The sequence below is a fragment of the Toxotes jaculatrix genome, chromosome 12 (assembly GCF_017976425.1).
Source record: "Toxotes jaculatrix isolate fToxJac2 chromosome 12, fToxJac2.pri, whole genome shotgun sequence".
NCBI lineage: Eukaryota > Metazoa > Chordata > Actinopteri > Toxotidae > Toxotes > Toxotes jaculatrix.
Genome location: NC_054405.1, coordinates 2,424,450 through 2,452,041, shown reverse-complemented (window position 1 = coordinate 2,452,041; position 27,592 = coordinate 2,424,450). Strand labels below are relative to the sequence as shown.

The 27,592-nt window shown below is 42.4% G+C and overlaps 2 protein-coding genes and 1 non-coding gene across 7 annotated transcripts; 1 reads left to right on the top strand and 2 right to left on the bottom strand.

Moving 5' to 3' along the window:
• Positions 1 to 925: 925 nt before the first annotated feature.
• tiprl (TIP41, TOR signaling pathway regulator-like (S. cerevisiae)) lies at positions 926 to 14,487 on the bottom strand. 2 transcript variants are annotated; one of them, XM_041052186.1, is made up of 13 exons: positions 14,371 to 14,487; positions 13,263 to 13,390; positions 12,179 to 12,358; positions 11,013 to 11,112; positions 10,759 to 10,890; positions 10,541 to 10,636; positions 10,355 to 10,417; positions 3,662 to 3,754; positions 2,868 to 3,044; positions 2,508 to 2,582; positions 2,232 to 2,274; positions 1,684 to 1,813; positions 926 to 1,555 (listed from the first exon to the last, which is right to left on the bottom strand). In XM_041052186.1, exons 1-13 carry the CDS (start codon positions 14,407 to 14,409, stop codon positions 1,429 to 1,431), a joined length of 1,383 nt encoding a protein of 460 aa, XP_040908120.1. In that variant the 5' UTR covers positions 14,410 to 14,487; the 3' UTR covers positions 926 to 1,428. The 2 variants fall into 2 exon arrangements, with proteins under 2 accessions (XP_040908120.1, XP_040908119.1); XM_041052185.1 differs by lacking the exons at positions 926 to 1,555; positions 1,684 to 1,813; positions 2,232 to 2,274; ... (1 more) ...; positions 2,868 to 3,044; positions 3,662 to 3,754 and adding an exon at positions 8,236 to 9,027.
• On the top strand, positions 6,660 to 6,732 carry trnas-cga. The gene has a single exon. It is a non-coding gene; the product is annotated as a tRNA-Ser (tRNA).
• A 1,363-nt stretch (positions 14,488 to 15,850) lies between the features above and the next one.
• riox2 (ribosomal oxygenase 2) lies at positions 15,851 to 23,588 on the bottom strand. Of its 4 annotated transcripts, none has more exons than XM_041051631.1 (10): positions 23,009 to 23,087; positions 22,346 to 22,789; positions 22,082 to 22,201; positions 21,729 to 21,857; positions 21,295 to 21,398; positions 19,442 to 19,544; positions 18,929 to 19,103; positions 18,704 to 18,792; positions 17,660 to 17,770; positions 15,851 to 16,220 (listed from the first exon to the last, which is right to left on the bottom strand). In XM_041051631.1, exons 1-10 carry the CDS (start codon positions 23,066 to 23,068, stop codon positions 16,068 to 16,070), a joined length of 1,488 nt encoding a protein of 495 aa, XP_040907565.1. In that variant the 5' UTR covers positions 23,069 to 23,087; the 3' UTR covers positions 15,851 to 16,067. The 4 variants fall into 4 exon arrangements, with proteins under 4 accessions (XP_040907565.1, XP_040907566.1, XP_040907567.1 ...); XM_041051632.1 differs by lacking the exon at positions 23,009 to 23,087 and adding an exon at positions 23,535 to 23,588 and having other exon boundaries at positions 15,852 to 16,220; XM_041051633.1 differs by lacking the exon at positions 23,009 to 23,087 and adding an exon at positions 23,531 to 23,576 and having other exon boundaries at positions 15,852 to 16,220.
• Between the last annotated feature and the right edge of the window lie 4,004 nt (positions 23,589 to 27,592).

Genomic DNA, 27,592 nt, shown 5'->3' with positions numbered 1-27,592 from the left:
CAGAGTTAAAGGCTGGGTAAGATCCAGTACTGTGTCAGCCTGGAACATGTTTACGCTGAAACTGGGTGAAACTCAGTGACCCCATCAGCAGCTACATACATATAAACCCCAGCCTATAAAAAAGGCCCCTCCCTTTCTGTTTAGAAGAAGACGAAGTCCTTATATGTAATATACTTACAGAGCGTGTTCCATGTCTAGGTGTCAGCTCTTTGAAGAGCAGATGGGCGATGATGAATGAATGACACCCAGCAGGAGACACCACAGTCAGTAGACTGTATACTGGATCAGGAGCAGACTCTTCCTGAGCAGAGGCGAATGTTCTTTTATGTGAGAAAATGGAGATTTGTTCTGTTACTTGTTTTGTATTTCCAATGTTTTTTAAGCTTTGTTATTCTGGACGGTTTGGACTGAACTAGCTGCTGAGGCTGTGAACAAACTGACTTTAGAAATGTCAGTGTTTACAATCCGAGCTTTAATGATTTGAATGATAAAGGAACCGATCCAGTTCTGTTCAGAAATCCTCTTTGATGTACTCGTTTGTGCAACAGGTAGAACCGGTTCCAACATCAGAAGCATCTCAGCGAAATGTTTCCATGAAACGAGGACAAACAAAACACCGTCCGCAAAAAAAGTGTTTTATTTACATTGTGCTGTTTAAGGATGTGCAAATTAAAAAATGATACAGAACAGTCCCATCCCAAGAACGCGTTTCCTCAAGAGTCCGTAGGGTTCTAGTTTAGAAACATCCCTGCCCTCATCTCAGAGGATGTTAAAAGCTGTTAGCCAAGGTCCATCAGTGACATCAGTACAGCTCCTCGTGGTTTGCTGCCAGACGTTTAGCATACACCACGAAAGGATGAGAGGGCGGAGGATTTTGGAGACTCTGTCACTCTAGAGACGCCATCACTGTTGGGTTTGGTGACAACAGGTGCGACAGAGCACATGTTTGACCACAAGCAGCCACACTGATTTCAGCTGTGCAGAGAACCTGGTGTCAGCTCATGGGCTCAGAATTATGAGACACCTACAATAAGCTGTGGCAGTGTGTGACGAGCCCTGTGTATTTTTTACTCCGTTCATCATTGTTCATGAATAATATGCACATTATTCACTTTGAAAACCTTGCTCCAGGTAAAATGGGGCTAATAATAATAATAATAAGCTCAGGCTGAAGCCACAGCAGCCCGTGATGCTGCAGCAGGAGGTGGATTAATGAGGAGAAACACGTGTTTGATGACAGGCAGTGAAGAGCAAGGAGGCAGAGGACAAAGTCAGAGAACTATGACCTGGAAAGGACAAAGGAGTGATGTCCATCACTTGTGGATATCTGGTGGTCTGGGTGTGTCTGGTCTGGCCGTGTGACCCCCCCCCTGTGACCTCTGAGCGTCCCAGTGACCACATGCCCCCCCCCTTCCAACAGTCTCCACCTCACTTCACAAGACGAACATGTCCTTTCCTGTCCAGCTCCACTAAAGAGAGGTGCTGGAGGACCTTCAGCTTGGCATCGCTCACTTTCATCTTCAAATGCTTCATCCTCTGCACGCTGAGGGACTCGCTGCAGGGGACAGAGCAAAACAGACAGGCACTGCTGATTACTTCTGTTCCTCCTGAACTCATCGTTTCACAATACGTATTTGAAATCAAAATGATGCAGCACGGGTCAGATTGGCTCTTCAGTCTGACCTGTTGTTTTTGCCGAGGTGCTGCTGCAGCTGTTGGTAGAACGCGTTGAGCTCAGCCAGCTTGATGTTGGAGCGTATGCTGGAAGGAACTGCGTCCAACATGGCTTCACTCAGCTCCTCGTACTCAGGGCCTGTGGATGGAGATCACAGAGTTTAACAGTGAGCTGATGGAGACATACGGATGAGGATGAAATTATTATTTATATATTGTTTCAAACGATATGTAAATGTTCCGATTTTGGACTGTACAGTTCCTGTTGAATACCTGCCAAACTGCCTTTCAAATTCGATTTTTGCAAAAAAAAAAAAAAAACCAATACAAACAAATAAACAGGGCAGAGAACAGGAACATGGCGGTGCTCCTTCTACTTTTGTTAAGTGGCATGATGACAGATTTTTGGACTCGATGAATCCAAAACTGCAGACGTAATTATGGATTTTGGACACATAGAGATAAGGAGGGGGCAGACCAGCAGAAGGATCAGCCGACAGACCCACACTGCCATCTCTATAGTATTCAGAGCAGACATGAAGGTAACGGTAACTCACTCAGTGGCTGCTGTTGGTCCAAAGCTGCTGCAGCAGGAGGCACCTGGAAAAAAAAAAGACATTCACTCCTTTGAGCTGCGACAGCAGCAGAAATAATGAACAACACCAAGACTGTTGATCTGCTGCATCTGGAGCGTTTCTCCACAGTTTCCCACTCAGCGAACCTTCCCTCAGTAAATAAAGATCAGGAAATGCAACGCATCAGCTAAAGAAGTGCTGGCTTTGTCACAGAGGTTACCAGTAAACATCAAGGCCTCTGGGATCTGAGTGTCTTACCTCTGCTGTGGTGAAACTGACAGGTAAACCCAGGAACTCTGCCGACTGTTGCTCCGTCTCCGTCAGCGGCTGAACCTGCAGCAAGGACACAGTCAACAGCTTGTAACTAGGGACACGATATATTTGTGTACCTGTTACGTCACATTTTCATGCACTGTGATCATTATGTTAAATCTAAATCTAAAAGCAGTGGTTTCACAATATTTGACACCTGGGGGCCGCAAAACTGCAACGTGCAGCCTCCGAACCAAAACAACACCATTCTCATGCCAGTTGCATAAGCATGTGAAAGCCATAGCCAAAGCTATATACCTATGTGTGCACAGGGTGGTGTTGGAGCAGTGAGTGTGCTGTGGTCACCTCCACATCAGTATTCTGCTGCAGGTGCTGGATCAGCTTCATGACACTGCCGAGGTTGTTTCTGATGGAGTCCATGGACTCTCTCTGTGCAGCTGCAATCTCCTTCACCTGAGAGCACAGCGCTGTGTGTTTGGCCTTGATGGCCCTCAGGTTCTCCAGCATCACCGCCGGGTTCTCCTGCAGGCACAGTGTCAAATCAAGAGCCTGTACGGACCTGATGTTCATCATCCAGCCTCGGATGCTTAGTGATTTATCCCTAAAGGTCTAATCTAAGTACAAGGTTTAAAAAAAAAAAAGACTACAAAATGATATACAGGTCCTATTAAAAATGTAACAATGAATTAGGGTCTTCTGTTCTTTTAGGAAACGAGTAATCAAACGTATAGGACAGTGGTTGCAAACCATTTTCAGTGTCTCCCTTGCTATGGTCTCTCCTGCTATCTACATCCAAACACAAATTTGGACTTGACACTTCAGTTATTATTGTGACATTTCTGTCCTCAGTCACTAAAAGGGTCAAGCTGTTTTTTTCCTTTGGAATCTATAATTGCAAGGATTAACAGTCAGCAAGTGAAGTTTGGTCTGATTTTTAATGTATATAAAGACAGAAACACAACAGGAACTTAATATTCCCACTTGTACAGTTACATCATGTTTATTTATGTAAAATTCATTTTTTAAATTTTGAATTACAAGAATTTAAATGTTATATTAGGGAGAGAAATGGAGAAACCCCATGGAGAAATGACTTGTAATGTTTAAAGAAATAAGAGCAGTGGTAGATCAGTTATCACCTCAGCAGGACATCCATTCTCTGCAGCGTTGTTGATGAAGTCCAGCTTCAGCCGCTTCTCAATGTATTCCAGGTCAGCCTCTGACTTCTGGAACTGCAAAGACACTCACCTTTACACCATGATAGTACACTGACAAAACTTCCCTCTGCTCCAAAGCAGGGTCGGGCTTTTTTTTTTTCTGAAGTTCGATACTAGTTCTCTGATACCTTGACTGACAAAAGGATCACGAAACCTGGGAACTATCTCATCAAAGAATCAGTACACAAGACTACAAATCTGACAGAAGTCCAATGTCAACTTTTCAGTACTTTCAGGTGTTTCTTGAAATAAATAACACCATGAAAATGCTGCCGTCTTTAATGAAACCTAGATGTTCTTTGTCTCATGTCACCAAGTTTTTTAAAAAAATGTTTTAATGCAGGCAAAGGTGACGGATCCAACCGTCGGCGCTGGTTAAAATGGGTGTTTGATGAGACTGGTAGCACTGGTTAAATTCTCTAGAGGCAGTGCAACACTTTTCTATCAGTTATTGTTTAAAGAGGTGTAGGTAGCGTAGGTGTAGCGCTCTCACCTGCCCTACCAGATCATACCATGGTCCATCTATCATGTCCACTTGACTTGATACAGTCTAGAAAATGTAACAGCAGACAGTGCAGCTGGTCTCTGCAGTTCTCAGATGCTTTGACAATACTATTGCACTGCTAGCTGTCTGATACAGTAGTGCAATGAAGTCAGAGCACCTGCCAACAGCTGAAACTTCAGAACTCGGAAAACTTTTCCTTTTGCTTGTAACGATTTCTGGCCAATGCCCTTTTAACATTGCACTGGTTTTCTAGCAGGGTCACCAGTAGTACAATGTAAAAGGGAACTGGACAGACAGCGGGTTTGCATAACTAAAGGCTTTATTCTATAGTGGTATGCAAAAACTTTGTTACTTTTAATTCCATGATCATTTTTCCAACATTGTCTTAAGCTGTTTCACCATAATCAACATTTTATTTGAATTTTTTTTCAGCTAGGAATAAGTCCTCCATATCCTTTGTGAACTGCATGTAGGAGAATATTGTGCAACAACAGCACACTCAAAATTTGCCTTTTCAGTTCCTCAAGCAAATCCAGGTGCCTTTTGTATAGCATTTAAAAAAATACCATGACCTGGATGACAGAGAATCTTCACAGATACTGACCGTATTTAAGTTTTAATCCTGTCTGCTTTAAGTAAACTGCCTAAAGTCCGCAGTATTGGTTTGGGAAACAGCGTGTGAGACGCTGTTGTTACTGCTGGTCTGGATAAAAGCTAGTGAATGGAGCTCAGGTTAAGAGTATTTGCTCAAACATTGAATTACACATGATTTGTTTCCTGTAATAAAAGTTAATCGTCATTTTTAGGAGAAAAAAAACTACTACTTGGTTACAACAACACGGAAAGATATCTGAGCTATCCTGAGGACTGTGGTGTGAGTGCCTTCGATCCACATGCTGAACTGGGGCCAGCTGTGTTGACTGTGAAGCTTTGTTGTTATGATGACACTTTACGGCAACAACGGCCGTGTACTGTGTTTTAATGGTGGTCATGTTTCTAAATCCCGACAGACAGTAGGAAGCCGCTTTTAAAACCAGCATACACCTGGGCTGGCCTCGCAACTGGGTGTATCAGTCGTTGTTCTGATAGTTCGCTAGTAAGTTACAGACGAGGCTGTAACATCTGATGTTCTAACAGACGCTAAGCGGGCGGCCCTGTTGAATGGCGCAAAGGAGTTTGAAGTGTTTACTGATAACGTTACAAAGAGGAAAACCCTGACGTGACTGCTATGATGGGTTCCCCGTATGAATAACTAAGCGGTAATGAACGAGGTGCTGGTTTTCTGTGTAAGCATTAAACGAGGATAAAAGCAGTTTCAGTAAAATAATATTACAGACAATAAAATAGTTTTACACTGCGCTTACCATGGCCTCAAGCTTATCAACTGTTGTCTCCATGTTGAATAGTTTTCAGCCTGATGCGAGCTCTCTGATTGGCCAGCTGTCAGGAATGGAGAAAGCTGATTGGGCAGCTGTGTGAGACGGGAGCCTCCGCTCTGCTCTGCGTGAGAGCCGTGTTGCTGCCATGCGCGTATATAAGCAACTGGATAGCGGGCTCAAAGATGGCGTCCAGTCACATGAATGGAAACTGCGCGGCTCGTCTCCTGGTGTGTCACCGCCCGATCCGTACCGGAAACTCAATTTGTTCTACGCATGTGCGATAGTTAGGGTTAGGCTAAAGAGTATGGATGCAGAGAGACGACGCTGTGATGCTTTTTTAAAGAACCGCTGCTAGATGGCGCCACGGTAGCGCTGCCGCCATTTTGAGCTGAAAGCGCCAAAGGGTAGACCGAGAGAAATATTTCCAAGTGAAGTGAAAGGAAGCAGTGTTTGACTGGAAGCATTTTTGCTGTCAGACTTATACTTGTATCATATGGATATATGCATTGTTTGTAGCACTGTATATTCAGGCGTACATTTATCTTATATGTAAGAAAGTGTGTGTATTTGAAGGAGTGGTCTAAGCAATGTGTGTCTGTAGCAATAGAACATTAAATTAAACAACAAATAATAGTGTTGATAGATTTTTTTTAAACTGCCAAATCTTGTGTAATGTTTTGTAGATGGATCCTATGACTTGATAACTGTTAAACTTTATATATAAACAAACAGGCATCCATTGTATTTAGCCTATATATATATATGGACGGTACAAACTCCACTGATATTTTGTAACGTTTGTTGTTACATAGGCTACTGATCAGATTGATTAAAATGGTGGTCTACGGGAAAAAATGTTTTCCAGCTGCAGCAGATAATTTTGTTGCAGTGCAATGAGTGACTTTGTGGTGGCGCTGTATCTAGCTCTTTAAATACATCCATGCTATGCATGTATTGTAGAGGCTGGATACCAGATTCAGAGGTGGCACCCAGTCACTTGAATGAAAATTGGCATGAAGACTTTCTTTAAAGCGCCGCCTGGTTAGCTCAGTTGGCAGAGCATGAGACTCGACCTCTCAGGGTCGTGGGTTTGAATCCCACTCCGGGTGGCACCACCTCCAATGGGCTCACCACCTGTGGAGGTGCCATAGGCCTTCGGTGCATTGTGAAATGGGCGGGCTGCCCCCGCGACCTGGGCCGGGACCCAGATAAGCGGCAGATGATGACATGACATGACTTTCTCTAAAGCCTCTAGGCTGTGCTTTAACATCAATAACTGTGAATTGCTTGCCCTCAAAGATTATGGTTGAGATATGGTTGTAAAAGTTAAATATTTCAGTGACTGACAATGATTCCAATACCAGGATTATTAAGCAGATAATATGTTTCTAGAGACCAGACTGGGAGATGCCATATTAATGGATCATGAGAAAATAATGAATTCATACAGTGGGGTCCAAAAGTCAGAGACCCCTTTCCCATATTAATTAACTTAAATGGGAAAGTGGTCTCAGACTTTTGGACCTCAGCATATGAGTTTTGTCATACTTTTTTCTTGAGGAATCATCCCTGATTTAACCCTGAAACCACTTACCCTACTCGTGCAGTAATGGAGTAGTTACTGAGTCCGTCATTACTTCATCATTTTATCACAAGTTCCATAACAACAAACCAGAGACAGCAGGTCTCTAAACTAGTAGTTTAATCATCAAAGACCATATATACAGAAATATTTACATGCGTGTTATTTTCTTGCAATAGTGAAGCAGGCGACCGTGGTGGATTTTGCGGCCTGCTTTGAATCATGGTCCTGTTCTGGAAAAGCCAGCCTCTTTTCACTTTCACTTTCTTGACAGACTGGAGGAAAACTGCATCCAGAATCTGCTGATATTTAGTGGTTAGTTCTTTCGTCTCTCTGCGCGTGTTTCCTGTGCCAAACAACTCCAAAGAACAATATGTCAATCCCTGTGCTGAACAGTTTGAAAGATGTTCATTTCATCAGATCAGCTTGCTCCTTTGTTCTCCAAAACACAGCTTTGGCGATTGTGGCCAAAGAGCTCAGTTTGAACTTCATCTATCCACAGCACTTGCTTCCAAAATCACTCTGGCTTATCCAGATGTTGCTTTGCAGACTTCAGAGGATTAGTGATGGTTTTTGTGATGAGGTTATGGGTAAGTTTGTATATCAGTGCTGCACAGTGCAGCTTCTCTGCAGTCATATGTGGGTTTGGCTCTAACTTTCTGTCCAGCAGTTCTGTTCCAAGTTTTCTTGTCATGACTTCCACAGTTCCCCTTAACTATTGTTTCTTAGTGACATTTCAGGCAGTGAACATTGGAATATGGAAGCACATTTATATTTTTTAGCCTCTTCTGCTTTGTAGGCTTCCGTTAGCTTCACTTTCAGACTCACAGTCATTTTTTAAGAGGAACCCATGGTTGTTTTCTAGTCCAGAATTTATCATCAGCTGACAGCTGATGGAGTTCTGAGACTTTACCAGTAGAATGATGGCCACATTGTTCTAGATACCACAATGACTGTGCTCTTTTTCCGGCCATACAAAATTCAAAGAATAAATAATACAGGGGCTGAAGCAGTGTCACAAAAAAAAATGAACAGAATAAAATCCATTTTTATTGTTTTACACAGCTGAAGTAAAGCATCAAGCAAGAAATCAAGCTAGCTATATGTACACAAACTAAATTTATTTGGCCATGTAGTAGACACAGTCACATAGATTCTGAAGGTGTTTCACTCGCTAATGGAAAACAAGCTTTTTCACCTTCTGTGAGTCACTGTAGAAAAAAAAAAAAAACTGTGGCCATATTTACAGAAATTCTTGATGACTATGACTTAGGAGCTTGTTTTGTGTAGCTCTTTACAAATACATTACCAATATTCTAATAATACGAGCATGGAAACAAATAGTATGTCAAAATGCAGATCGAGCTGACAGTGAAAAATGTCTCATAAAACAAAATCAGTTCAAATTTGAACAAAGCCTGAAGTTAGACCAGTGTTTAACATGGGTAAAAGATTCCATTTTACAGTGCACCAATATGTGCTTTGAACATCCTCAAAGTCCGCTCGCAGGGTTTTAAGAACATGCCATCATACCGGTCACATATAAAAGCTAGTCCTGTAAAAACTATTCCTCAGATATTTGAAGGGGAGATCACTGGTTATGTTACCGTTACATCGAGGACTTGGTTTAAGACTACGATTCCGTTCTTCATCATACAAAACATCAATGTGGACCTTAAGAGTACACTGGTCACTGGAGGACTTCATGAACAGATGTCTGAGGCGGTATCACAGGAAGCTCCAGCCTCTCACACTCGGTCAGCTTCAGGGTTAAGTGCTGGGCGATCTCATTAGGATCAGTGTACAGTGCAGCAGGAACATTCTGAGGGAGAGAGAAACGTCTGGGGTTAAAACAACAGTAATAAACACAGCACATCACAGGAGATAGGAAAAGTTTCATATTCTGTTAGCAAAGGCTTTACAGAAAATCTGGTGGTGAATGAAGGTCTCATTTGAAATTGAATTTCTAATTATAATCATTTAACAAAACTTCACTTTTTATTCAAGTAACGTGATACAGAACACTTTTATACAAATGCTGTACCACAGGTAGGATTTAGGCAAATTTCTATGATACACGTCTTGTGTTTCTGATGTAGGAAGTCTTTATGCTGTAGTGAGACGGGTTTTTATCGTGGCATGGGGACAAAAAACAGAGAGACAAAATACTTTGTGTAAGAAGACACATAGACTCTCAGTTGCCACTTTATAACAGACAGGAGAAAAAGGAAAGAGGATGAAAATGCCACCCTCTATGAAAATGATGCGAAGCATAAGCTTTCAATCACCAGATCGCAAACCAGCGGAACATTTATAAAAATAAATCATTTTTTTACATGAACAAATTTAATTTCATAAGTTGATGTTTGTACAATGTTTCATTGGTGATGGACAGAAACATCAGCAGGAGGTGAACCTGGGGAGGAAAAGTGGTTTTACTGTAGTTTAAGTTAACCTGAGACACTCTCAGAACTTATACTCAAATTTAACAACATCAACTAGTAGCTTTAGAAAATGATACATCAAGTCTGGGCAATATGTATATATATTTGTAACAGTCAGCTAGATCAGCACCTCCAGTCACTCTCTAGAGGTGAGTTCAGGTACTCTGTGAAGCCATCATGTGCTGAGGAGAAGCTGCTACCTTGCTTCCTGATCAGCTCTAAGGCCTAAGTATATTCTCCTGAGTGTTTCTGTATTATCATTTAGCAACTGTCTTAGACCATGCCTACTACTACACTTTAGTAGTAGGTATTGCTAAGATAAATAGATAATAAATAGATTCATCAGACCAGGCCACCTTCATCCATCGCTCCATGGTCCAGTTCTGATGCTCACGTGCCCATTGACACCTTTCACCTGCTGCCTAATATATCCCACCCACTAACAGGTGCCATGATGAAGACAACACTGCATCAGTGCAACAGCAAGGACTCTGGACAAGAGACTGAATGAACACCAGAAACAAACCAAAACCACTCGTAGTGTCCACTGGGAAGGGGTCAAAGGTCATCAACTATGGGTCAGCGGATGAATGAAGAAAGATCAAGCATGACGTTCCAATCTAACACCAGAGAGCCCTGAGCAGAGCTGTGCAGATCCCTGCTGAGTAGCAGTGTGTTGCGGTTTGTTATCAGCACATAACTCACCTTCAGTTCTGCTATTTTGCTTTCCCGTGTGCTGAACTCTCGTAGCATGTAATTCTTTCCAGCCTGGAATCAAAAACATGACTCATTACCACAGACCGCGTGGTATAACATCTATCGCATTTAAAGTCTATGACAAACTCATGATAAAAACCCTGCACTGTCCCGGCGGGAGGAAACCAAACTTGCCTCATGATGCAGTCGTGTGTCGTTGATTCGAATCAGCACTCCGTCCACTCGTAGGAAGAAGCGCAGCAACAGGAAGAAACTGGTGGGCATCACCCTCTGCGTCATTAACAAGACACACAACATGTTAGACTGCAGTGTTGCGCTCACAAAACGAAGAACGTGTGTCTTCTGCTTAAAGGTTAGAAAATCCGATCCTCGTTGGCATCACTGACGCTCACAATTTTGACACTGATCATGGAGACTCCGTGGTCGTGCAGTTCGTCCTCGAACAGCAGCACATCATCAAAGAACATGATCTGTTCCCGAGCCTTCAGCTTCTCCATGTCGATACGTTCCGTTGTCCCGTTCACCTTCAGGTGAGCAACAGGTAGAAATGAAACACAGGTGGAAGCAGAAGCTGCTTAATAATACACATAAACATGTGTGTGCTGATGACACTACGTTTCCATTCCATTCATAAAAAATGACCCACCTTTATCTGCATACCTTCTCCTATCAGAGTGCCTCTGTAGTCTGTGGTGTACGTCCAGTCGTAAGGTCTCACCACCTCTTTGGAGTGTTCAGAATCAGCTCTGGAAGAAGATCACAGAGATTCATACATCAATACGTGCCATTGCCAGAAGGTTTGCTGTGTCTCCCAGTACAGTCTCAAGAGCATGGAGGTGATTCCAGGAGACAGGGAGTTACTCTGGGAGAGCTGGACAGGGCCGTAGAATGTTCTTAACCCATCAGCAGGACCGGTATCCGAGGAACAGGGTGAGCACTGCCAGAGCCCTACAAAATGGTCCACCACTGGTGCCCTGTGCTTTTCACAGATGAGAGCAGGTTCACCCTGAGCACATGTAACAGACGTGAAAGGGTCTGGAGAAGCTGTGGAGAACGTTATGCTGCCTGTAACATCGTTCAGCATGACCGGTTTGGTGCTGGGTCAGTGATGGTCTGGGGAGGCATGACCATGGAGGGACGCACAGACCTCTACAGGCACCCTGACTGCCATTAGGTATCAGGATGAAATCCCATTGTTAGACCCTGCACTGGTGCAGTGGGTCCTGGGTTCCTCCTGGTGCATGACAATGCTCGGCCTCATGTGGCGAGAGTATGCAGGCAGCTCCTGGAGGATGAAGGAACTGATACCATTGACTAGCCCCCACGCTCACCTGACCTAAATCCAATAGAAGACCTCTGGGACATTATGTTTCTGTCCATCCGGTGCTGCCAGGTTGCACCTCAGACTGTCCAGGAGCTCAGTGATGCTCTGGTCCAGATCTGGGAAGAAATACTCCAGGACACCATTCACTGTCTCATTAGGAGCATGCCCCGACGTTGTCAGGCATCCATCCATATCAGTAGAGATATCTGGCATGATTTTTTCCCCCCATTTTTCCTTTAATTTTTTTTTGGGCAGTGTAATAACAAATATGGTCTAGACCTGCTCTCTACAAAAACTGCCCTGAGATAACCTCTGTTATGACTCAGCGCTATATAAATAAAACTTGACTTCTCTTACTGTGGGGGTGACAAGTCGAATGGCTGCTTTTATGCTCTCTGTATCTGAGTAGTTTTTTACATTTCAAGCGTTAAAGCAAACACCCAAACCCAGCCATGGCCTTTGGTAACACACTGCGACGCTCATCTTGCCTGCTCTCCTGCCATTCCTGAGCACAAGCCACCTTGACAGCATCCTCCATGTTGTTGACTCTCTTAAGGGCATCGATGGCGTTGAATTCAATGCCGTAGCCATCCGTGTGTTGAATGCGCAGGACGTTGTCACCAAACAGCATCTCCGGAAGGGAGGGCATGTTCATCTCTTCTGCCAACCTGCGAAAATAAAAACAGCAAAAAAAAAAAGCTGACCTGGCCACTGATGACACTTTGAAACAATGACACTTGTCTTTCTGGAAAAAAATTCACAAATGTAATTCAACTTCATTTACTGCCAAGTTTCATCAATATAACTATGGAAATTAGTTGACCATCCCTACAGTGAAGGACAGTGGTAGCAGCATCATGCTGTGGTGGTACCTCTCAGCAGCAGGGACTGGGAAACTGGTCAGAAGTGGGAGAAGGATGAACACAGCCAAATACAGACAGGTCTTTAAAGGAAAACCTGCTCCACAGTGTCCACAATCTAAGACCGGTTCACCTTTCAGCATGACAATGACCTGAAGCATACGACCAAGATAATGATAGAGTGGCTTTGGGACAAGTCTCTAACTGTCCTTGGGTGACCCAGTGAAAAACCCACGCTTTAACCCCATAGAACACCTGTAAAAAGACCTGAAGATGATGGTTCACAGATGTCTCCCATCCAATCTGAGAGAACTTCTGAGGATTTGCCAGGAAGAATGAGATAAACTGCCCAAATCCAGGTGTGCAGAGCTTACAGAGACTCAGAGCTATAACTGCTGCTGCTGCTTCTACAAAGGCCTGAAGTAAGGGGCTACTTTTGCAAATTAGAGATTTCAGTTTATTTTTTATTTTTAAGAAATTTGCAAAATGGTTGTCACTTTGTCTTTATGGTTCATTGAGTGTAAATCAATAGGCAGAAATGCAGTTTTCCATTTAAAATTGAATCTATAACACAAAGTGTGCAAAGAGGTCTGAAGACACTGTAGCCGGGCTGCATAACCTGTGGAAAAGCTAAGCCCACCAGAGAGCCTAACGGAGTTTAACAGGTAAAAGTTGGAAGAAAAGTACATTTACTTAAGAAAGAACATCTCACCGTTCAATGTCTTTGGATTTCATGATGTGGTTTTTGGCAGCAGTCACTTTCCATGGTCCAAAGGTAAAGTCCTGCTTACTGCTCTTGAAACCATGGGACATCATCGTGGACAGAGAGGCCAACATCAACTACAAGAAAGATCATCGGCAGATGTTTCAAAGGTAAAGGACTGACAACATTTAGGACTTCAGCACTCTGTAAAGGGCACAGTCACATTTAACATTCACAGTCAAGATCGATTTAAATGTAACTTGACTGTGAGAATATAATGGTTTATCTGCTGCTCGTGTGCCATCACTGTTGGCTACAGTCGTAAGGTAACACTGGGGCTGACTGAGTTGGATGTGTTGAAGTTAGGGCTCTATGCATCAGCCCCTGGACCTGCAAATGGGACAGCACCCTCCTAAGGCTCATGGAGGTCACAAAGCTGGCCCAGTAACATTACATACTATAGTTAATAAAAAGAAAACACATGCAAACAAATCAAAAAAAGATAAAACAGTTTCCTATTAATACACTAATACACTTTATAACTCCTTTTGTTAAACTACACACTGCAGAAAGAGTTCACTGTTGTGATTAGTCACACCCCACTCGTGTTTTAGGGAAAAAAGGAATTGTTGAGGCATTTAATGGTCATTTTAAGTATCTACAAAAATACAATTTTAACTTAGTCCAATCAGTTAAGAAACAGTTTGAAATGCTGTCTGCAGCCTGCACACAGCTACCGGGAAAAACGCAAAGAAAGCCACTTTATTTATATTAATAATGTTAATAATGTTAGCTTAGTTACACCCAGTAGGTTCATTTCAACCACAACCAAACTTTGGAAGGAACAGTTATTTACCCATAGTACATTTCAAATACACACTCGCCCCGTTTGTACTGATTCGCCTGTTTTAATCGTAAATAGCTTTTCTAAAACAATTCGTATGTGTTTCTATTTTCTACAACTGATGAATGAACGTTTCCACATATAGCAGGCTTTGCTTCGCTGTGCCTCGCGCTCTGGGTGAATATTAAAGACGGAAGTCAACGAGCAGGGACACTAAGAGAGACATAATAACTGTGTCCTACAGCGTAGACGGACAGAAACATGTCTGTTTACCTCGATATGTTCGCCGACCGTATCATATATCCATGTCATGGAGGGTACTGGAGTGCGCCAATAAAAAGGGCCCGGTCGTGTTAGTAACTCTCACACTATGGTTCCGCCATGTCTTCACGCGACAGTTTTCCGGTCTTAGAGTCTGTCCGCAGCCTCGAGATGCTCCCCAACTGTTGCTGTCTTGCTCTCTTGTCAGGATTCATTGAATGTTCCTCAGCATTCTCACCGACATTTTATATAGGTTTTTTTTTTTTTTTTTTTTTTTTTTTTTTTACAATTTCAGCTTCTTTAAGTCTCTAATGGAAGTTCAGTGTTGTTGGTGTTGTCATAGAGTGGCTCGTCCCGGTCAAAGGTTTCAAATCATTTAATAAAAGTCACAAATTTCCAAACTTTACATAAGTTTTTTTTCTTTCCTTGGTGCCATGTTTTTCTTTTCATATACGATTTTCACACTTTTGTCACATAAAAGTAAAATAAAATTAATAAAAGGGATGGAATCTGACAGGTCACAGAAGAAAAACAACACTGCATCCAAGGCATTAATTGTGTGGCTTCCTAAAACAACACTAACAAACTGTCAGTCTTCAAAACTGTATCACCTCCTAGTATGGCAGGAATCTTGCTGATCAGTAGCAGTCTTCAGCCTTCACCATAACTGAACATTATTTGACATCAATAACCTTTATTTTCTATACAGTCTATGGTGAAGGCCCAGTCAGACACATTTCTGATAGACGGGCCCATAATTTGAAAATTGTTTATTTCATGTCCTCAGTATAGTTTTATTTACATGTGTTTTGGAAGTGACAGGCTGCAGGTATCATTTTCAGTCCACTCTTCTCTCTGTGAATGTTGCTGTTGATATTGACATTATTTCTTGGCATGCAAATTCTTTGGGTAAATTAACAATTTGCCCAAAACCATTCACTAAATTAGAGTGATGGATGTGTGTGATATTAGGTGTCTAACGTCCAGTCATGATTCAAGCAATTAGTCTTCTGAGTCGCACACAGTAACCAGGGGATGTTAATCGGGTCTGTTTTGAAGCAGTAGCTGGAGACACAAAGGGAACTGTTTCCTTTGGATAGCTGAGCAAATATCAAAGTGCAAGTTGATCCCCTGTGAGTAAACCTGCTTTCTACTGTACATTGTACTCAAATAAAAGACATAAATGGAGGCACAAAGATACAAGAGCTGCTGGAACTTGGGACTCTCTCAGGGAACAAGGAGAAAACCAAAAAGCATCTTTCCAAGATTTTTCCACAATGGGTCGACATGTTGTCCTAGCAAAACTGTCATCTATGCTGGACCATGAGTCCCACCCCCTGCAGGACGTCCTGTCAGCTCTGCAAAGCAGCTTCAGTGACAGACTGCTCCACCCTCGGTGTGTGAAGGAGAGATTTAGAAGATCTTTCCTTCCTGCTGCTGTCAGACTCTATAACGAGCGCTGTTTACACACAAACTTGATAACAATGTAAATGTGAACCGGATCAATTTATTGTATCTGTATGGAATATGTTATTTAATTGACATAGTATTGCTATGGGAACAAAAAGCTACATCTGCACTGCTGGAGCTGTGGCAACTTCACTGAGGAGGAAAACACAGTAAGCGAAAGAGAAATGTTTATTTTCATAAAAAATCAACATATGTGGATGTGAGGCTTCGCTTGAATGATAATTTGACGTAGTGGTGTGCTACAGCACATCCAGCAGGCACTCGCTCCAGAGAGCCAGGACCAGACTGAGTTTGGCCTCCTGTGTGGGCAGCTGGAGCTGGGCCACAGCCAGCTTCTCTGCCTGCTGGAGCTGTCGCAGAGCCTGGAGGTGGGACAGAGGGAACTTCAGGCCCTGTAGGGACAAAAACAAATGTTTCTGGGTTTGGACAACTGGGGACATTCTCAACAAAACCTATTCATACATACAGAACTTCAGAATTTCAGAATATCTCAGTATTTGATTTGTCCCCCTTTTGCTTTAATGAAAGCACTCGCGCTGAATGGACTTGTTCTTATTGACTTCTCTTGGTGTCACCGAATGCTTGGCTTTCTCAGTCTTCAGGCGTCCCCATGAATGTTCAGTGAGGTTGACGTCAGGGGACTGTGGAGGAAAGTCTGGACTCCTTGGTCTTCTTTGGTCTTTAAGTAGTTCTTGAAAATCTTTGAGGTGTGTTTGGGCTCATCATCTTGCCGCAGGACAAACCCTTGTCCACAAAGACGCAGACCTGAGGGTGCAGCATGCCTCTGAGGAATGGAGTGGTACTTCTCCGTGGTGAGGGTGTGGTCACTTTAGTGCAGGTGTCCAAAATCCAGAGAAATCAGAACACCACCAGACCTGATTACCACCACCATGTTTCACTGTGGGTTTGATACAATGTGGGATCATTCTCTCTCCTGTTTGAGCCTTTACATTCATCCCACTGTTAGTGCCAGAAACCTCAAACTGGGACTCATCAGTAAATAGGAGTGTTTCTCCTTGTTTCTCCTCATAAGAAGTGGTTTAGAAACTGCTCCTTGTCCTGCGAGACCACTACAAAATAGCCTTCTTTTGAAAACATGTTGGATGATTGGAGCCTTGAATCTTTATTTAGCAGATCCTGTAACTGTGGTGAAGTTGCTCTTCTATCTGTCAGGGAACTACGCTTGATCTGTTGATCCTCTGATGGTGTGGTCACTTTCCTATTTTATTGCTGTTTTCCACAAAAATAAAGTTTCAGAATCCTCAAACTGTTTGATCATTTACAGGTTTACATGAAAATATTGTTGTGTCAGACTTTTGGACCTTACTGTAGTTTTAGTCGTACATTTTGTTTTAAGACGTTTCATAGTTTCTGCCCCCCCCCCCCTTTTCCAGCTATAACAGCTTCCTCTCTTCTTGGAAGGCTTTCCACAAGATCCTCGAGTGTTTCTGTTTTATTAATTCTGTAGAGGATTTATGAAGTTGATGTTGGACGACAATCTCCATTCCAGTTCATCCCAAAGGTGCTGGATGGGGTTGAGGTCAGGGCTCTGTGCAGGCCAGTCAAGTTCTTCCACACTGAACTCATCAAACCATGTCTTTATAGTCCTTGCTTTGTGCACTGAGGTGCAGGCATGTTGGAATAGAAAACGACCTTCCCCAAACTTCCACTTTGTAATAATATCACTTACAGTTGACAGTGGAATATCCAGCAGGGTTGAAATTTCACGAACCGTCTTATTGCAAAGGTGGCCTCACAGTACCACGCTCTTCAGTGACATCCTGTAAGCACATCAGTAAAGAGAGCAGGATTCAATGAGTCAGCAGCTTACCCTGGAGATGTCCTGCTTCTCCTCTTCATCACAGATTCCACCCATCATGTGGCTCTCCCTGTGGTTCTTCAAAGAATGTAAGACAAAGACAACCAGCTCTGTGGTCTCATCCTGAAACACAAATGCATAAACACAAAAACTCTGTGAGGACGCTCGCTGAAATGAGGCAGCCAATATCCGCACCAGACACTGGGCTTCATTCAGAGTCAGCAAGTTTAACACTTATTACTTTAATACTTTAAATGAATCGTTACGGGGATGGTGAGCAGAGGTGTTTTCTCCCTTGTGAAGCACACTTCATTCTGTCTCCACGACTGCACTGCACCCTGATAGCACTTATAGTCATGTAGCTTGCTAGCTAGCCGATTTAGTAACAGTCAAAAAAGGCAACGAAACATCTTTCACGATGGAAGAGAAAGCTTTAAGGATTAGAAAGTTGAGGCTATGTTTAAAAGCTAAACTTCCAAATGTTAGCTAGCAAGCTAGCTCCGTTATTACCATTATCTGCTGTAACATGTAAAAACACTAACTCAAGAAAGCAAGTAATCTGTTAGATATCAACCGTTTATATATTTTAGCTGAATTAGAACTAATGCTACACAAAAATTTTAATGCACAAACAAAATGAATGTTAGCATTAGCTATCTTTTACCGCAACAAAGTGGATTATGTTGGGACTCAAAAGAAGAGATAAATGAGATGGTAAATGATTTTAAAGCCTCCGAAAATCCTGAACAAAACCCTTTATCACTTTTGCTCTTTATTGAACACGGGTTCCTGGAAAAAATTGCTCACTGATTTGTGTCTCCCTCTAAAACCAATCTGATCGAGCTTCCGGCAGGGTGCTACTCCAGACTACAAGCAGTACCTATTCACAGAGAGACAGCTGCATCACAGCCAAAGGAGCACATATTCAGTTAGATATTTATCAGCAATCAGATCAGACAAAATAACAATTCCGGGAACAGGAAAAAAATGATGACCATTGGATCCAAGTGTCGGCCAAGTCAACCCCTGTTTAAATGACAGCCTTAATGGACTTACTGTTCTCTCTTGGCTGGGCTCCACCGTTATTACCATATGGTCTTTAAACCTCAAACACACCATATCCTCCAGGGCAGGAATCTTCTCAGCTGTAACACACACACACACACACACTTAGATGTGCATTTGCACAAAATGACAAAGTAAATTCTGCTGATGTACACATAATATACAGCCCCCCCTGAACATGCTGGACCACAAACAGATAACCACAAACAAGCTCACATGGAGTAAGTAGCTGCTGCTGCTGCTGCAGGACGCATGGTGGCAGTCTGTTCATGATAAAGTCTCTCTTCATGTGAGTAGAGCGGACTTCCAGCATTCCTTTTTCTATTTCATCAGCCAGAGATCTGAGGCCACTGGCCAGACGCCGGCTGGAGTCTAGGCCTCCACTGCTCCCCTACACATACACAAACACACAGCTGAGGAATTCAGACAGAGCCAGTGTGAATGCTTAAATCACCTAACTCCAATTAGCTCAAGGGTTCACATACTTTGTCCACTAGCACTATGAGGTTTTTATGGTGTGTTATTATTTTAGGCACATTCTATTTGTCAATACTCTTGACTTAGATGAAGAACAGATCACATTTTATGAGAAATGAATGCAGAAAACCATGGAATTCCAAAGGGTTAACAAGGGGACTTGTTCTCCAAAATGGATTCTATCTTTATGGCTACAACTACAGCCACTTTTCATTTTTATTTGTGTCACCGTAATTCAAACAGCTGTTTTACCAGTAAGAGTCTTCTGGGAATGCCCTCTCTTAGGCCGACTTCAGTCCTGCTGCTGTCACATAGCATGCTGGGAAGGATGTCCAACATCAAATCTCCCCATGACCTGACATAAGGACAGGCAAGAGAGGACAGGTGAGCGAGTAACAAGGTTAACAAGATATTCAGGGTCTATAAACAGTTCGTAGATGCAAAGGCACATGCAATTACATCCTTGATGCATGGACCCGGTGCATATCTCTCGAAATTTGAAATATCTTTGTCTGACTGTGGGCAGGAAGTGGAAAATAACACAAGCTGTACAATGGCAGCATACAGCTATTACAAATGGGGGGGGGGGGGGGGGGGCTAGAGGAGCACAGAGCCCCTGCAGGGAGGGCATGGACGACTAGGGGGAAAATATGGTGTGAAACTAAGCTGAATGAATATGATTTAAGAGGGGACATAAACAAGAGTTTGAAGATGCTGGCGTGCTGACTTTTATTTCGCTAACAGTCAAATTGGATCCTTTTTTATTAGTTGCTTCCTCCATCATTGTTAATAAAAACTGTGGGAATTGCAATTGCTGCGGGTAGTGTGCACAAATCAGCAGAGGTGACGGCACACAGGTCGAGACACTTCTCCTACTGTAGTCTGACAAACATTCAGTGCTTTTTACATAGAGGTGCTAGGTCCATTTTCTGCTCAAACATCAGTGGATCAGTGGTTATCATACTGTTATAAAGCTGACTGGTCAGTGTTGGTATTTGCTTTTTATTCTTTATATATAACAATAAGTCATCACAGGAGTTTTCTGTTTGTCTGCTTAATATTGTTAACACAATATTTTTTCATCCAAAACTCAGAGCCACAGTGGAGACACTGTAACTCTGTGGGCGGTTGCATGATTACGTGTTAATTCATCCCAGGCCAAATTGATTTTTGAGGTGAGAAGTAGCAAACACAACATCTTCACATGCTTCAGTTCCTCAAACGTTGTTGCACTCATTACTTCTTTAGCTTGTTAGGACTGGTATGGCGAGTCAAGAATTAGTAATTCATTAGTAGGCATTGGTAATTGTCAGATGACGACAGTTCCAGAGCTGGATAGGTTTGAAGAGTCAAACCTTGTGGTAACGCTCAACAAAAATCTGCTCCTCAGACGAACGGACTAAGGATTTGAAAATGAAGCTACTTGGTGCCTACAGACCAGACCAGACCAGACCAGACCAGACCAAGACCATCCATTAATTTTATGAAATAAAAAGTAACAGGGCGTTTAAAGGAAATGCTCATTTTAATGTTTACTGCTTGGAAAAAAAATTAAAAATGCAACTAAAAAGTTTTTACATGTACAAAGTGGGAAGATATTTTTTTTGATGTGCAGATTTCACAGGCAGAAGCACTGCAACAATTTTAAGTAAATTATTTACACTCCTGTTTCCTGTTGCTCAGACCAACCTGATGGCACAGACACACACTGACACATCTTCAGAATCGTGCCTAGTATTAAACACAGCTGGCACAGCGTGGGTACCTTCATTAATTATATACATCTTCTAACAGAAGCAAAGTATTCATCCATAGAGGAGCAACAGACCAGCAAATCTCCAAACCTAGAGGTTGGTTCTGTGCAATACTTAGACATAGATGACCTACACTCAATACTGAAAGCACAAACACTAAGCTTGAACTGAAGCACTAGAGCTGTGGTTGCTGGGCCACCAACGTGCTGCTCATGTTGAAGCCTTGTGTGTAAACACAACATTAAAGTGAAGGCTACGGAGAAGAGGAACTCTTAGACCTTAATTTACTGTCTTGCGGATATGAACAGGAAGTTGGATGCCAAAAGTATTACACTAGTATGACACACTTACATTTTCTGGTAGGTGCTGAGAGTCAGGTGGGTGGAGTGCTCCACTCCTGCTGGAGTGTTGGCTTGATGGATGGTTCCTCTTGGAAAGTACAGAAGATCTCCAGCCTGTGGAGACAGAGGATGACTCAGTCACACAGAAAGCATAAACCTGTGTTCAATGCACCGGTAACTTCAGTTCAGCAAGATATTTAGCTCATGTGTTGTAAACAGCTTTGATTATTAAAAATAAGGGAGAAATCCTACTGTGATTTCAAAGTAAGACATGGGGGATAAAATATACAGTGCTTGTTCTGTGTAAAAATGAATTAGCCAATGCAGAGTCCTTGGAAAATTCCCTCTCCTGTAAGGGGTCCCTGGCCCCAAAAGGTTTAAGGACCCCTGAGACAGAGAGATAATAAAGGGCTAACTAACTGCTGTCAGTTAGAGAAGCTGTACCTTAAGTAGGATATCATGGGTCGGGCTGCCAATCCTCTCCTCTGATTCCACACTGTACTCTGTTGCCAGCGGAACTGTAGGGTTGTAGAGAAGCCAATGTTTCTGCCCCTCCAGCTGCAGAATAAATACCTGTGCAAAGACCACCATCAGCATGAGGACAAAAGGCGGACCTCCATGTTAGTCCCTGCCATCTGCTGGTCAGGGTCTGTATCTGCAGGCTGGCAAGCTGAGAAACTCTATGACTGACTGAGCAGCAGCACTCTCATCAAAGTTCCTTCACATTTGTGTTGTGAATACTTTGTCCAACTAGGTTGTGCCATAAATATGAAGTGAGTCACAGATTCACATTGTACCTCGACATCATCATAGTGAGCTGGAAGGCCCTGGGACTCCTGTGGTGTGATGTAGACATTAGAGCCCACCAAGGCTCCGAAGAAACACTCCAGCTTCTCCTGGATCCTCCACAATTCATCCTGACAACACACAGGGAAAAACCACACGAGCTGCCTTTTGACAAACCTTCAATCAAGTTTCAGATCTGAGAGAGTTGTGGGGAAAAAAAAATACAGATCATAAAAAGCAGGATAGGGTTATTGTATCTGATCAAACACTCTCACCTTGAACCTTTGTGGCTGGTGGAACTGGATGGTGGCCTTATTCTGAACCAAGAACTTATTCAGAGCACTGCTCTTAACTTGCCCCTGCTTGTTGAGCACTTTTTTCTTGCCACTGATGCAGCGAACAACATTGACGTCCCTGTAGTAATCCAGGCCCTGAGAACACAAGCTCTGCAGGTCAGACAGCTGGAACAAAGACTGGTAGTAGGAGGCTATGCTGGGATCAGACCTCTGCAGATGGAGTGGTTTCTTCTCCCAGTACTCCCTGAAGAACTGCTCTGTGCCCATGGGCTGAATGAGGCTCTCAAACAAGCTGCCTGGGCTGTGGAAGCACAGAGGGGATGGAGCATCACTGCTGTGCCTGCTCTGCTTAGCGGGGAGCTGCTCATCGTCACTGCTCCGTCTCTTTGCTTCCTTTGTTCTGCTTTTCTTTGGCATTTTAATCTGAGGAAGAAAAAAAAAAATCAAAGAACACCATCAGTAGGATGCTGAAATAAAATCAGTCAAGTCAGTTTTACTTATATAGCACCAAATGATAACAGAAGTCGTCTCAGGGCTTCAGCTACCAGAAATAGCAAAGTCACTGGTTCAAATCCAGCTCCGCAACTTGGGCAACCTATTATATCTCCGCTGCCAGCTGTGAGCTGATGCCCCTACACTGACCTCAAGCATAGCTTGTACCAGGGCGACCAGGAACCTCCCAAAACAATGTAGGACAGGCATCTCCTGAGCCCTGTACCTCCTCAAGCCTGCCTCAGATCCCTGTGTGGACCTGTAAATCCACAGCTGGGCCCATCCCCCAGGGGTCCACCTCTCCACTAAACCAAATTGTTTTTAATAACCTGCAGGTGGCTGGGGTGTATTTGTTTTTCTTTCCTTTTACTTTGGTGTCACAAGACATTTCTCAGTCTCTCAAGTGTAGCTTTCAACCAACTGTAGCCCTTAGAGAACGTGGTTTTGTCCAGACTGACAACTCCGTGCTGTCAAAGCAGCGATGACAGAGAAGATTATTATATTTGGCCTCAGAAATCTCTGAAAATGTGCGCTCTGGTTAGACCAGCGGGCAGAACTCTGAATAAGACCTGACGCTGTCTCTGCTGATGGTGACTTACTTCACATACACTGCGTTTATGTCTTAAGTTTAACGTGACCTTATCGAGGAACAACCGCAATAACTCCACATACTCACTCAGCTTCCCAGCAAAGCCTTGGAGGAGACCGGCGCCGCCCCACGTGAACCCAGTTGTGTTTCGCTAAAAGTGTCCGACAGGAAACTTCCAGGCAAAGCGGAATGGTCGACAAATTTCCGAATGATTTAACTAGTTTGGATGGGTGAAGCCTCATATTTGAGATAAACTGTTAACCCTTAAGACCAGCGAGTCAATAGTTAAGATAGTAAACTGTCTTAACCAGGTGGTCATGTGATCATTAAATAGAGTTTGGTTGCTATAATCATTCCTCCTGTTCATGCTGTTAAATGTTTATTTAGAAGTTGAAGTGAAATGTGGAATGACCTGCATTTATGTGTAGATTTTACTTAAAATATGGTCAGATCTACCAATGATGAAATCTATTTTAATTAACTAATAAGACGCAAACGTTGTATTGCTCTTGTCCATGTTGGATACGTAATCTCAAACATACACAATGTAGGTTGGAAAAAGTACCTGAACCCCTCAGCTAAAAAGACATTGCCAAAAACTGATCGGAGTCAGGGAGGTCAATAAATGCAGCAAGAACTCATATCCCTGGCTATGTGTGATGTGCTGTGTGACCAGCAGGGGGCAACATAAAGCTTCCCCCCAGATGATCCTACAGGCATCTGCTGACTTCTTCATCAGACAGTTGTGGAAGTGGCACCAAAACAAGCCACAGGTTGAATGTCTGACCTTTTATCCTCCTGGGGTAAAAAAAAAAAAAGCTATCCTTATCCATCTGTTGTGGTCAGTGCCCTTAATAGCTGAGGATCGACTATTAATACCACCTGTCCGCCTTTAAGTCCTCAGTTTAATTTCTCCACTGTCTCCAACTCTTGTAAAGTTGGTCACTAATGCTGTATGAAGCTGGTCCAAAACTAGTCAGTCAATACTGACCTGAAATTTTTATTTGTTGTTGGACCAGTCCTCTCCTCAGTTGCTCCACCTGTGATTTACTCCTCCTGTTGTGAAACTGGTTCCTTTGTCACAGAGGATTTCTGTTTTAAACCTCAGGAAACACGTTGACAACATGTTAGTGGCATCAGTAAGATATCAAATTGATGGCCAGTTTTTCTGTTGAGCGACCTGAAATAATCCTCTGCAGGGGATTCGCCCAAAGCTATCTATCTATTTATCTATCTATCTATACATAGTTGTTTTATCCTGATGACAGTGGTCTCTTCTGAGATAACAATAGCCTCATTCATAGGACACGAAGGGTTACTGAATGGTTTGATGAGTATGAAAATGATGTGAATGGTATGGCGTATCATTTTCAGTCACCAGCTCTCAACTCAGTAGAACACCTGTGAGAGATTTTGGATCAGTGCGTTACACAGCGCACTCCACCACCATCATCAAACCACCAAATGAAGGGGACCAGTAGGATTCCAGAGGCTTGGAGAATCAATGCCAAGGAGTGCACAAGCTGTTCTTGAGACATGTGGTGGCCAACACCTTATTAAGACACATAATACAAGTATTATATAAGTGTTACATAAGTACTGATATTTTAGTTTTTAGCCATATCGCCCAGTTTTACCACACACTCTGACTGTTGTTTCAAACACTGATCCATGTTCTACAGACCTGGATGGATTTCACACTTGTCTCTCATGAGCTCAGAAAACCAAACATGTACATTCTACAGAAAAGTAAACTAGGCACTGGTCTGAACATGAACAATAACTAAACCAACAACATCAGCACACTGTATGTTTCGCATGCTTCTCATCTTCAGGCTCCACCAATGTCCTGAATTTATTGTTCTTATGTTTGTTTCATCAGCAGCTGTTCTTAAAACAAGTTAAAAAAAAAAAAGCACTATGATGAAAACTAACGCACTGAAAGAAAGCACTGCCTTGTACATGATTGAACTGACTAGTAGCACAGGTAGCAAATGACCGTCCACCTCAAACATGTCATCCATCATATACCCGTGCTATCTGTGTTAATAATAAAACCTATGTAACATTTATTTATTGTTTAGATTGCGATCCTGTTTCCGCGAGTTGAAAGGACTCTACATGTTCAGATTGAAAAGTCCCCCAGTGAGTCTTGTGGTCAGTGTTTTTTTTTTTTTTTTTTCTCAGAGCAATATTCATCCATCAACACCGACAGCCGTGCAGAAAGTGATAGCAGACTGTAACAGCCAATGCAAATAAATGGACTGATTACACCCTTATGAAAGCTGCCATTAGGGGGGTGACGAACATTTTTCCTCCAGTTACTGTCCAGCTCGTAAACTCTGAACCATATAGGCGTGATTCACAAACCTCTTCAGGTTTGTCAGTTAAATGTTATGTTGAGATGGAAATTGATAGATTTCAGAATGCTGTGATAAAGTGTTTTACTTTCACTAACCCCTTCACTTTTTGCACTTTATTGTGTTGTATATTTCATTTAAATAGATAAAACCGCCATTGTTGCCCAGCACTCAATAACCCACAACAAAGTGAACACACTTTACATTAGATTATTAGGTGATAATATGATTACATTGAACATTAATTCACATGAGTTTGAGGTGAGTCCAAATGAATTTGTATTTTGTTAATGTCTCCAAATAAAGTCTAATGAGAATGAAATCATAGACTCAAAGAATTAAATGTAAAACCTTGATTTGAAACCATGTCTCCCTCTGTTCTCTGTCTATGTCCCTGTTAGTCTCTTAAAATAAATATAATGTGAAATGTTAATAGCTGCATCTTTTCACCAATGAATCAGTGACTGTACTTACACCTAATAATTGTCTATTTTTGTAATATCTATTATATATATTATCTATTAACAGCTGAAAACATGCTAATACAAGCAACTTTCTGACACAAGACAGTCTCTTCCTAACAATGTACAGCAGTCAGTGGAAGAAATCAGATTCTTTACCTAAGTGATCCTACTTATAAAGTAGTAAAAACACTATACGAGGATTTTTTTTTACACTAATCGGGTTAATATGGAGTGATACTAATAATATTGGTAATGATTCAGGAAAGCCAAATATGATCACACAAGCAATTATGGATATTTTTTGTTTTGAGTGTTGCTTGTCCATAAAATGAGAAAGCATATCCTTCAGTTTTTTTAAAAAATATGATAATAGAGAAATTCTATCTGGAGAACAGTTGGAATAGATTTATCAGTATTACAGCGCTGTAGGTCAAAATAGCCAGGCTTCTGTCACAATGTGATTTAAATCCCTTCAGGTCAGACACATCTTGTATTTCCCTATCAGTCCATTTAGCAACATGATGAGTGTTTTGCATAAAATGCACACAGAATTAGATAAAAGGATCAAGTGACTGACCCCACTGACCATCTGGTGGGACCTTCTTTACCAGCTGATGTGGTGAGGACCAGCTGATTCAACTCTGCTGGAAATCCTAAAGTTTGGAAAGACATACGGCCTGAACATTCAACTCAGGCGGTGTCGCATTATGCAAAGAAGGCACTAAACCATACATACATCCCATATAATGATCATACAGTTGAATCAGCACCTCCTCCTCAGGTGTTTCTATTATTTTGACAAGAACTATTACATGGGGCAAAACTTCACATAGGCTCAAAACAGGCAAATGCTGCAGTTCCATTAGAAGAAACATCACATCACGATGTTTGATTTCCACTGAGGAAAGAACATGAGGAGTGTGTTTAGCTGCTGGGTGAGTCAAACAGTTGTAGATTCAATTTAGATCAACAAGAAGATTCACTGATTCCTTGTTTTCAACATTTCCAGTCATTTATTTTATTCTGTGCTTTAATTTCAGAAACACTGAGACACCGAATTATGTCAATTTAAATAAGAGCTGCCAGGAGTCAGCATAGTCCCCCCCTGCTCCTGCCTGCTGCCCGGCTGACGAGGCACTCAAAACCAGTCCACGTGAGTGGTGGGCCCTGGACAGGACTATGTAATCACTCCTACTAAGATTCCAGCTGAAGACTCTTTTCCTATCAGCTCTCTGCTGTCATTATACAGTAGAGAGGGAAAAAAAAGCTTGGTAAAGACATACAGAAATAAAAGGAATTTTATAAAAGGATATGGCAGATG